The following is an 11,839-nucleotide window of genomic DNA, read 5'->3' as shown; positions in this document are numbered from 1 at the left end:
TAAACTGTTCTTAGCTCAACCCACAAGTGTTGTCACTTTTACACTTCTGATTCTCTCCCCCATCCCACCAGGGGAGTGTGAGCGAATGGCTGTGTGGTGCTTAGTTGCCAGCTGGGGCTAAACCATGACAGGTTTACCTACAAAGTTGTTCCAAATACTTGTTGTTTAATCCCACTGAGAGGTTCCACAATCTCCTGAATGCCCCTTGTCAGATATTTTCAAGTAATTAAAACCTGGTACCTGGTCTCATATGAGAAATCAAGAGCATCCGCCAGGACAAGTCAAGACTGGCTGAGCGTTTCCATGAGTTCGTTGGGTGGTGGTGTCAAACCAAGCAGGTTTGCAAGGGCTTTGCTGGCTTGTCCCAAAGTGCTCTGCAGCATTTGCGGTATGTTGAGAATGAAAATCCTGTGCTGTTTGCAGTTACTGGATGTGTCTGGGAAGGGTACAAATAGGTATGGTGTGATAGCAGTGATGGGTAGAAGCCATTTTTCAGTAGGGTAAATATTATAAATAAAATATAACTTTCTTTAGTCTCATTTAGCACAAAATGAGAAGGGGAAGAAGTTGGAGGGCTCTTGGTCTTGGGAAAGAGGATGATCTGTGGGAAACCTTTCATCTCATGAGAAGGTAACGTGACATGTTACGACATGATACGAACTCGGACTGATGTGTAGGGCCAGGCTGTCCAGGCATTGCTGGACAAGGACCTCACAAAGGAAATAATTTTCCTGGGTCTGCATGCATTTGATATGTTTACCTGCTTTCAAATCCCATGTTTTCTCCCACCCCCAATACGGAGCATAATTTCAGGGATGTCCTGACCCCTCCAACCATGACTACTGCTACTTCCCAGGCTCTGGTTTCCTTCCAGCCTGGATCTGCAGAGTTACTGATCTTGACCATCAGTGGTTAATGAGCAGGTTCATGAGCATCCTGCCCCTGACAGGACAGCTTTTGCATGGGGGTTTTATTTTTCAGGCTAGGTGCTCCAGTGTGACTGCTTTGGGGTAAGCATCGTGCCTCCAGTGGGACCACAGTCCTTCCTCATGGTGGTCATGCTGGTGACCTGTCTGATGTGGTGGATGTGAGGTGCAGAAACCAGTGGGGAGAGTTTCTTCTGAGAAGTGCTGGAAATGTTTTCAGGCTTTCTCTTTTGAGCCAATTTGTTGTTATTTCTCACTATATTGACAGTGGCTCCGAGGTGCTCCGAGGTACCTGTTGCACTGCCATGTGATGACCTTTGTGTGCTCAATAAACACTTTCCTGGCCACCATCTTGGTAATCCACCTTGTCTGGAGGCACTGGGTTGCATTTCCACAGGCAGGAAGGAGTTCAGAGGGATTTACCAAGCCCTTAGCACTTCAGCTGAGCTCTCTGCGGTCCAGAAAGTCCCTTTTCTGTACCAAAAAGCTTGCTGCTTCTGCAGTCCTGAGCCAGGGCGGGTGGACATGGTCATGCCACCTGGGGGAGATGGGGAGCTGTGGGTCCCCATAACCTCATTGAGCAGTCTTTTTAAAAGGAAAACGTTTAAGATATTCCCCCAAACGTGTTTTGAGCTGCTATCAAGCTTCCTTTTCCTCCTCCACCCCCAGCAACAGCTGGGTTGTCCTTTCTGGAGCTATAGAGCCATGGTGAGGTTTTTTCCTTGGTTCTTTGCATTTCATGGGGTGAGACTGGCAGGACACACCGTCACTATACCAACTCCTTAAAACACAATTTCTTAAGTTTTCATGATGATCTAGCACATATACCACCTTCGGGAAGAGCTCTTGCTCTTCCTGCTAATGCACAAACTACTCCTGGCTCATCTCTGTCCCTGGACCTTTCCCCTGACAGCAGAGTGATTGACTGCTCATGGTTTTGTCAAAGAAGGCTCTTCAGTTACCTCCAAGGCCAGTGCACAATTTGGGACAACCTTGCGACCTGAAGCAGGATATTCCCAGCAGCACAGAGGTGGCCAGGAATATCTGTCAGCCCACACGGCAAAGCAGGTCGTTTCTCCACTGACGGCAGGGGCAAGTGCATTCCTTCCGTATTGCAGTGGGGAGATAACGTATCAGTAAATCTTGCTTCTTCCCACCAGCCGGTCCAAAAATCACTGAGTCAAAAGATGATACTGAACGTGACCTTGAAGTGATGACTCAGACTGCATGTGCTTGGCGCTAGCTGGAATATTAACCCTTGGATTAGGGTGCACAAAATAAACAACGATGAAAGAGGAATACTGAACCTCCTGAGATGTTTGCCTGTTGGAAGCTGAGTGGGAGGGAAAATGTCGGAGGTGGTCCCATCCTTAAATTCCCACCGAAACGCACGGGTGCTGCGGGAAACAAAGGGGTATTGCTCATGGGGTCTTTCATCCCCCCTGCCAGCAAGGGTAAGCAGCTGATCTCTGAGGGATGTGATGAGTCCCATCATGTTTGGGAAGAGCAAACTGTCAAAACCCTTCGGATAAAGCATGCTTCAGCAGCTAGTGAATTTATGCATGTTGCAACCTATCTGGGACTCAAAAGGAAAACAGATGGAAAAAAGCTGTTTTTTAATAAATAAATCTCTTAACAAATAAAAATACATTAATAAAATGTATTTTACACTTAAAATACAATCCTGTATTCAAGTTCTACTTCTAGTAGAGTTTGGAAACCCTGGGAACTGATATTCCATGAGGATTAGGAGTCACGGCCAGATGGGAAGCAGCAGCCATCCCACAGGCTGGTCAAGCTGTGATGAAGCAAAGAGGAGGGAAAAAGTCCTGTTCCCAAATTCCTCGTGCACCGGAGCTGATCGGTGCAATCCCAGAAAGGTTATTTTAGAGAGGTAGGTGCCATTCGTAACTTAAAATAAACACACTGGGAAAAAACCCTCTCATCTCCTTGAGCAGTGAAAATTATTGATTGGTTTCTTCTTATCTTGTGCAGTGCTTGACTCACAGGGCTATAACAGCAATAATTTTCAAGCTGAACTTTTCAGCTTGAAACAGGTCTTGAGCTGGGAAACATTCCTCTAGACGCTGGGACACGCGAGGGATCTCAGGTAAGTTTGCATGAAATTTCCCTGGGATTTCATAGGACTAATGTTTGCTTCTTTTAGTATTACTTCAGCAGTTTAATCAGCTGGAAAAAGAAAACTGTAATTGCGTATCATGCAGATGTGTTTAAGGCTGGTGCTGTGTTACCGATTACCTGGACGGGTTGCAGTGCTGTGCAGCTGGCTGCAAATGCCACGCTTGGAGAATAAAAAGGGGAGAAAGGAAACCTGTAATATTAGATTTGTTGCCACTGGAAAATTTGCTAGGTGAAATTCAGCAATGTTCATGACTGCTGTATCTTACCATGCTAAAAGAAGCTGATAAGAAAGGTCACCTATACCAAGTCTTGGCTCTCTGGCGATGTTGTTTCTTGTTGCAACCTTTCCCAGACCATAAGTGCTTGTTTCAGCAGTTATTTTTTGCAGGTTCATTGTTTCCAGGGCATATCACCTCCAGGGAATAGCCTGCAGGCATGAGCTTTACCAAGCCCCATGCCAGACCCTCCGTAAGGCAAATGTTACCTCCAGGAAAATTAGAGGCTCTGCCTCACTCTTCCCTTTCTAATCGCGTGTCCATCCTTCCCCATCTCCATTCCTGTGACAGTCAGGCCCCAGCAGGGCCAGCGCCGCAGCTGCAGCAGGCTGCTTGGGGCCATGTCGAGGCAAGTTGGGGGCATCCCCAAGGACGGAGGCCCCCCACTGCTCTAAACAAGGACCCAGTCCTTTGGGACAGACATGTGGTTCAGTCAGAGGCAGAGAAATGGGATCTTCAGTTTTATCTGCTGACACATCTAAGGACACATGGAAATGTCCAAAGCTGTTTTAAAGGCTTATTTCTACCTTGTACAGATGCTTACAGGAAGGGCAAAAGGCACATCTTTGCTACAAGTGCCACTTCCCACTAGGCAAGACTGAAGCCCTTGACATGAATCTCAAGTGCCAGAGCAGGACAAATCAGAGGTCACCAGAGCTTTTATCACAGGGGTAAATAGCGTATTTTCCCATAGCCATATTTTGAATAATTTGCCTTGTTAATCTTTAACCCAAAATAAACCTCTGTCCAAGGAGGAAGAGCAATATACAAAAAGCAAACCCAAAGAGCTCTGCATATGATGAAGAAAGCCAGCTTCTATACATAGGGTCTTATCTTGGAAAGCTGTCACAACCACTACTTTTTCTAGCCAGGAGAGAACTGCACTTGGACATGTGATGGGGTGTGCTTTTCTCATGCTGGGTTTCCTAAATTGACCTTTATTATGGTGACAATACTGTTTTCTGATGTGCTTTGAGCACGCAAGCAGCAGAAAAGCTGCGAGGCTTCAGGCCACAGCATCTCTTTCAGCTGCTCAGTGAATGTAGAATCTGGTGGAAGATTGTGGGGCTTATTTAAAAGATTTCTTCAAAAGAGTGAGCAAAGTGTCTCGGGAAATGCGGGATCAGTAATTCAGCCACTCACCCTGTCATATCAGGCCTCGTGATGGGGAGTGATTGCTGCTCACAGGAGATATATTTTTGCTGTCTTAAGCAGATTGAAAAATAAATCTCTACTTCCCATCCTTATTGCTGCTGCTGCCTGCTCTGACACTGGGATGGGGGATACAAACCATCACCAGCTCTTTGAGGGTGCAATGTCCTGCTCTGGGTGGGACGAGCCCGACATCAGGACTGTCCCGTCTGCCTTGCCCACAGGCTCCTTTCTGCTTTCACAGTGCCCCCACCATGTGTGGGAAGAAGTCCAAGTGCTCCTTCTCCCGTCTGGAGGTGATCCTCATCATTTGCCTGGTATTGATGATAGCAGTGACCGTGGTGCTCCTCGTCCTCCACTTTGTCATCAAAGAGAGCAACGGCAAGTTGAGCTATTTTGGTCCCGCCATTGCACCCTGCTCGAGTGTGTGTCCAGTGCAGTAATTTAAATTAAAGGGATACAGGTAGAGGGTCACTGGACTACTGCCAAGCCTTCATAAACTTCTCTGTGCATGGTCCTCTCATACAGCTGTGGCACAGTGCTGTTGCTTGCCTCTGAGACAGGAGCATGGTGGTCAAACCCAATGCGAGCATCTCTTGGGGTGTGGATGCACAGCCTCAGGGCCAGTGGGTGGGGCTGGCTGCAGGGATCCAGACAACCTTCCTTCCATCTCTGCGCCTGGTGGAGGCGGTCCCGAGAGCCCCTCGCTCCTGGCACTGCACCAAGGGGCTTCACAGCTGTTGCAATCCTATCACAGCCCATTTATGCCTCCAATCCCATCACCAGGCATGGGGCAGGTGGGTGTCAGGAGCTGCCCAAAGTTAACTCTCAATTCACTTCTAATGCACCCCATGCTTGTCCTCTGGAGAGAGAAAATCTCATGGGGAAATAAAACATTTTGAAGCTTTAGGTGCTTCCATGTGACAAGAGCCCTTTCCCAGAGCCACAGGTCTCCCCTGCCCTGGACGGGGCATCACCCGACATGTCAGCAATGGGACCTTCCAATTTCTAGATTTTGATCTAGAACTGGATGTATTTCACACTTTCTTCATGTTTTTAGGCTGTAACATGTAAGAGTTCTGCACAAGTGATTTCTCTCTGTGTCGTAGCTCTTGGAGGAGGAGGTGGAGGAATGGTAGTTTTAATGGGTAGCCCTGTTCACTCATGCCATTTTAAATGAGAGAAGTGTCCTGTGGTCAGTCTGTGGCCAGTGTGAGTGTTTCACTTCTCCTCTGTTTTAAGTAACAGCCTAGAAAAGGCCAGACTGGGAAGACCAAGCGTCCCCTTATCCTGATGCCCTGCCTCGAGCTGCAGTGGCTGGCTGGGGAAGACTGTGAGAACAGATCAAGCACATACATAGAAATATTTTCCCACAGTGCTATCTCAGCCTCTAGTGATTTGTGGCTCTGGGGTTTCCTGAGACGCAGATAATTTTTTTTTTTTTTTTTAAATTTAATAGCCCTCAATAGCTTTTACCTTCAATGAGTTTGTCCAGGCACGTCATCCATCCTGTAGAAGCACTTCTGCACCTTCATGATGGCTGGGATAAGACGTGATCTCCTTCAGGAGTCCTTTTCCTCACCACTTGCCTGAAGGTCATTGCCCACAGCTGCTTTTCCCTTCTTTGAGCTTCTGCTGGCTCTGCTGTGATTTTTTTGAGACCAAGGCACCAGCACTGGACACAGGACGCGTTGGAGGCACCAGGGTCACATATGGATGTGCCCCTCTTTCTTCTCTAGTTCTTTCCTGGTAGCTCCTGACATGCCGTCCTCTTTTTCTCACTGCTGCTGAGCTGAATTTTTTGTGTGAAAACAGCTCTTACACCCTTGGATCTGTTTCCTGCATGGCAGTGGTGGGCTTGGAGAGTTTAATCGGTAAAGCTAGGCTTGTTTCCCCCTCGCTGTGAATCACAACACATTTTACACAGTCCAGTGACCCTGTCTTGTGAGCTCTCTCTGCAGTTTTTCATGCCTGGTCCACCCTTTACCACCCCAAATGCTTTAATAGCCTCAGCACGCTTGGACCATATTGACAGCCCATTGAGAACCCAAACAGACAGTATCAGCTGGATCCCCTTGTCCATGGGCCTGCTGCGTCCTCTGGGGATGTTGAGCATGTTTCAGGCATGCAATCTCTTGAAAAAGACTGGGTTGCCTCTTCTGTCCCTGATTCTGCTTGCTCATGTGTCCACTAATCTACTATTTATTCTTATTATAGATTCCAGCAAAGTAGTAACAAACTACTTACTGGGCGTAGGTCGAGCAGACTGCACGGGACCTGTGGCAGAAATTCCTCTGGTAAGTTGGGGGAATTGAACAGGGGGTTGGTGAAACACTGATTTTCATCATCTCTGAGTATTTTTTGCAGGACTTCTGGTTTAGAGGCTCTGCCTTGCCAAATGGTTGTTGTCCTCAAACATTAGGTGAAATGCCTTGAGGCTTTGAGCAACCTGATCTAGTGGAAGGTATCCCTGCCCATGGCAGGTTGGAACTAGATGATCTTTAAGGTCCCTTCCAACCCAAACCATTCTATGATTCAATGATTCTTGCAATCACAGGGCAAGATAGGTGTAGCTCTAAGTGTTATTATGTTGAATGAGTCCTCTGACCCTCTGGCAAATCTACTTAGAAAAATACATGCAAATTAATACATCACTCAATATTTTGGCTGCACGGGCTTGATGGAGCTCTTCCCTTCCAGATGGGATATGCCAACCCAGACCAGGTGGGTGGTGGGCTTCTCACGCGCCTCTACAGCCGAGCCTTCATCGTGGCAGAGGTTGATGACTCCAGGCGAGTAGTGTTTGTCAGTGCTGACATAGGAATGGTGTCTCAGAGACTGAGGCTGGAGGTACGTGGCTGGAAATGAATGTTTGTCGCTGGTATTAGCATTAAGGTTGTAGTCATTGCTAAATAATATCGAGCATGGAAGCACACTGGCCATTTGCTTTGGGATTTCCTTGCAGCACAATCTTGGAGAGACATCGTGTCTCTGCTGAAGAAGAGCTTTTGATTCCTCAGCGAATGAGGCTGGACTTTGGCCATGCTTTTCTTAGCAGAAAAATATCACTAATACATTTGAATCACAAATACATTATCATTGTGCCTGTGTAATGCTGGGTCTCCAGCACCACAGAGGAGGGAGGGAGATGCCGGAGAACTGGGGACTCCTTGGATGATCTGGGCTTCACTGCAAGTTGGCCATAGAGGTCTTCACTTACCAAATTTTATTATTTTAAGGCTCTTGCCAAGTCAACAGCTATAACCTACTTGTTGTGACAACAGTATGGGAGTATCAGGCAGAAAGAGAAGAGCAAGGAGGAAGATGAATGGTTGGGTTTTTTGCAAGGGCTGATACAAATCTCTGTAGCCTTTGGGCGTGAAAAAGGGGTTTTTAGGACCACCTCCTTCCTCTTAGGTGCTCAAGAAACTGAAGAGCAAGTATGGCGAGCTCTACCGACAGGACAACGTCATCCTCAGCGGCACCCACACACACTCAGGGCCTGGTGGCTACTTCCAGTACACCCTCTTCTGGTTCACTAGCAAAGGGCTAATCAGACCATCCCTCAACGCTATCGTGAATGGCATTGTAAAGGTTGGTGTCTTCCAGTCTGTTGACATGAGAGCCCGTAAATACAGAAAAGGTGGGGGGAGACACGTTTGTGACTAACTGAGCTCTTGCTGTGATGTTCGTGGTAGCACCTCTGAATGTCGCAGTCTTAAAACACACTTGGAGGTGGGATTATGCTTGCCAGTGAAATCAGATAAAAAATCAGAAGCCTTGAAGTCTTTCTTTAGAAAGAGACAGTTGTGGGTGATTTCAAAATATTATCATAGTTTTCTAGAATTTTAGACTACTTAAGGAAAATAAAGCCCCAAAGTTCCCAAGAAAGGGTTGGGCACAGGCAGGGATGGAAAGAGAGAGTTTTTTCCAGATAATCTCACATAAGCCTTACATGCATGGACTAATATTCCCTGCCTTCTTGCTTTTCAGAGCATTGATATAGCACATCAGAACATGAAGAGAGGAAGGCTTTTTATAAACAGAGGCACTGTGGAAAACAGCCAGATCAACCGAAGCCCCTTCTCCTATCTTGAGAATCCAGCGTCTGAACAAAGCAGGTAAAAGCTCCTCAAGCGGGAGAGAAACAGAGCCCTGAAGAGGACGCTTCGGGTGGGACCATGACCCAGCTGTCTTGCAGCTGGTGTTTCTGGTCATTCGTGGGATGGTTGAAAATGTGGAGGCAAGACCATGGCAGATGACTGTTGCCATCCTGGGCGCTTGGGTGTGCGCATCCCCAAAAATCAGTTGCAAGAGTAGGCTTGAAAGTTGTGGTTGCCCCCTCCAAACATGTGAGGTACTGGTTAAGGATGTGACCTTATGTTTTGTTTAAAAAAAAAAAAAAGAAAAAAAAAAAGTCTTTAGTAGACGTTAGCATTTGAGTCAGACAACGTTAAAGTGCCATCCTTGGTGCATGAATTTGTATTCGGAGAGAGCTCCTCTCTCCATCCCCTGGAGAAGCAGTGCCTGAGGTCAGCAACAACCATAACTCTTCCCTTAACTTCACAGCTATTTTCAGATGCTCCTGTAAGGTCTCACTATGCTCTGGTAATATCTGTAATAACATCTTCATTTCCTTGCTCAACCTAGTGGAAATTTAACGTGTCTGAGCAATGCAGAGCGTGACCACGGCTCTGGTGCTAATGGGATTTCCCTGCTTCGGTTTCATCCAGGTATTCATCCAACACGGATAAAGAAATGGTGATGCTGAAGATGGTAGATGGGAATGGACAAGATCTAGGCCTTATCAGGTACTGACCACTGAAGTAACAAGTTTTTCTCCAAATCCTCATAAACCAAAGTTCTGTAGCAATTCTGTCTTTCTGCACAAGCTCTCCTCCCCAACACTGACCCTTGCCCATAGAGCATTGCTCCCAGCTAGTCACCAGGGGGTCTCTGAGGGAAGAGTAGGTGAGAGTCCATGACTGCATAAACCAGGTCAGCATCCCTCATCTACTCTGGGAGATACAGCAACACCTGGCCCTCCTACAGCTAGGCACATCTCCTGGCACGACCCAAAGGCATCTGAGGAAGATGACCATGGCTGGTCTTCCCCTATAAGGGGTGCAGAAAAATCCCCTCTGGGGCAGATCCCCTCCCCAAGCAGATCCCAGCCCCAGCATCTCCAGGACCCTTTGGGCTCCTCTTCTCTTGGTTATTTTCTTTAACACCGCACATTTCATGGGAAGCATGCCATTCCTGCAAGCAGCATTTACGACGCCCATCCTATCAACAGATCTGCGGGGCAGCATTTGGCTGCGCAAAGTTCAGAGCTCAAGGCCAGGCAAATGCAGTAACAAAACCATAATTGCATTTTCCTTGTTTAGAAGTCACAAGCAAGAGTCTGACTGCATTAAGAGGAAGAGGAGGGTTTTCTTTTCTGCAAGAATAAAAGTGTTCCTTTTTTTCCTTTTTTGCCTTTTTTACATCGTTGACTCCTCCTTGTTTCTTTGAAGCAAGAAAATAAAAATCCCTCCAAAATGTAATTCTCTGGACTCAGAAAAGAGTCAGTTCAGGTCTGAAATAGCTCTTGGTGGTCCTGATAATTATGGTGCCAAATTCTTGTGGCCTCAAGACCTGGATCATCATAACCATGAGCCCTGCTGGTCAGGAAAGGAGAGGATGGGAATAACTCTGCCCTTGTTAATCCATCCCTAGGTACCAACAGTCTGCATTTGTATTCTCCCAGAGAAAATTCCCATAAGTCAATTGCAGATATATAGATTGAACAAGTCAATTGCCAATATATAGCTTGAACAACGCATTTCCTATGTGTGTCTTCTGACTCCTCTTCAGCTGGTTTGCCGTGCACCCTGTCAGCATGAACAACACAAACCACCTTGTGAACAGCGACAACGTGGGCTATGCGTCTTACTTGTTTGAACAGGAGAAGAACAAGGGGATGCTTCCTGGAGAGGTGGGAGTGTTTTCAGACGACTGAAAATAATGGAGGGAAAAGTGTTGCAACAGGGAGGGGATGGTTGGTGCTTTCTACGGGCCAAGTGTGTTCTTTCAAACAGTGAAATAGGACAGCAGGGTAAGCACAATAAAAGGAGGACAGATGCTTTGATTTATTTACTTTCTTCCTCTAGAGAAGAGAAATTGCAAGGTGTACTCTTAACTTTCCAAACTAGTAATCAGTGGCATTTATTTAGACTTTAGGAATAAACCAAAGGTATTTTGATTCAACTATTGGAAATACCAGAAAGACGTGTGGGATACTTGATCCAAAGGGATCAATATACTGCATCTGTGGTGTGGCATCAAGTCTGTGGTCAGCCCCACTTTTCTTGTAGCTTCCAGCCAGTTCTGCCTTCTGATTTTCATTTATCCAGAAGATTTACCATCCTCAGAGTGCAAACACAGCTCCTTTAAAACACATTATTTCCCCTGAAATGTAGATATGGACATGAACCCAACTGACAGATGCTTTGAGTCTTGAGTTGATTAAGAGGGTGTCCTGTGTGTATCTCCAGCATGTGCGTTGAAACAGTTGCCCAATTCCTATTTTAATACTCTGGGCAGAGGAACACGTGCAGTTCATACCAAAGATGGAAGCTAAAGGAAGTCTACCTGATTCCTGCTTGCAAATGTTTCTTTTTATAGTGGATTATCTAAAAGCTTTTAACAAGACTCGACTCTAGTGCATAGTCATGGGTGCAAGTCAGTGCAAGTTGACATTTATGCAAAGCTAAGAAGTGTTTGCAGGATTCAGTATTTAGCTGTATGGTCTGCTGGGCACATTGTGTCTAGCAGTCTTACAAGAAAATGGCTTAAGAGTTTCATCAAAATGTCTGGTGTTGATGCATCCCACCTCTAAAAGAGGGGGGGAAAAATAAGAGATTCTGTGAGAGCTGAATTCAGCTGACACTCAGTGTGTAACCAGCCTTGCTTCTAATGAGTACTGCTTGATGTTAACAACTCCTGCAGTCAGATCTAATAGCTCCCACCCTAGTCATGGTGAAAGCCTGGCAGAAAAAAAATCCTGTGCAAGGTGCCACAATGATCCATTAACATCTTATCAGTAACATGAGAAACTGGGGACATGGGGGGAAGAGCTGCTGCTGAGATGGAAGAGGTAGACGAAGATATGCTGTCTGGATACCAAAGCGGTGTGAAGGTCCCCCTGAAATGGCAGTTGCATCCTGTGCATCCTATTCTCCCTTGCTCTTACTGTCCCTAACCCTTGGGACACTCCTAAATCCCCATTCCAGTCCTTCCAGTAACTTCAGAAATGTTTACCAGCATCGCGTGCTCATCAGCTGGCTGTAACGCCAGCCTTGA

General features: G+C 46.5%; 1 protein-coding gene across 1 annotated transcript in view; it reads left to right on the top strand.

Annotated features, from left to right (window-relative positions):
* The first annotated feature begins 4,749 nt into the window (after positions 1-4,749).
* The window catches only part of ASAH2 (N-acylsphingosine amidohydrolase (non-lysosomal ceramidase) 2), a 21,580-nt gene continuing 14,490 nt past the window's right edge, over positions 4,750-11,839 (top strand). The window contains exons 1-7 of the mRNA XM_009332775.1: positions 4,750-4,876; positions 6,713-6,792; positions 7,196-7,345; positions 7,913-8,089; positions 8,489-8,616; positions 9,229-9,306; positions 10,352-10,472. Of these exons, the coding sequence (XP_009331050.1) occupies positions 4,750-4,876; positions 6,713-6,792; positions 7,196-7,345; positions 7,913-8,089; positions 8,489-8,616; positions 9,229-9,306; positions 10,352-10,472 (861 nt within the window). The remainder of the gene's footprint in view (positions 4,877-6,712; positions 6,793-7,195; positions 7,346-7,912; positions 8,090-8,488; positions 8,617-9,228; positions 9,307-10,351; positions 10,473-11,839) is intronic.

This window comes from Pygoscelis adeliae, unplaced genomic scaffold, assembly GCF_000699105.1.
Source record: "Pygoscelis adeliae isolate BGI_AS28 unplaced genomic scaffold, ASM69910v1 Scaffold139, whole genome shotgun sequence".
NCBI lineage: Eukaryota > Metazoa > Chordata > Aves > Sphenisciformes > Spheniscidae > Pygoscelis > Pygoscelis adeliae.
This window is presented reverse-complemented; position numbering and strand designations above follow the sequence as displayed.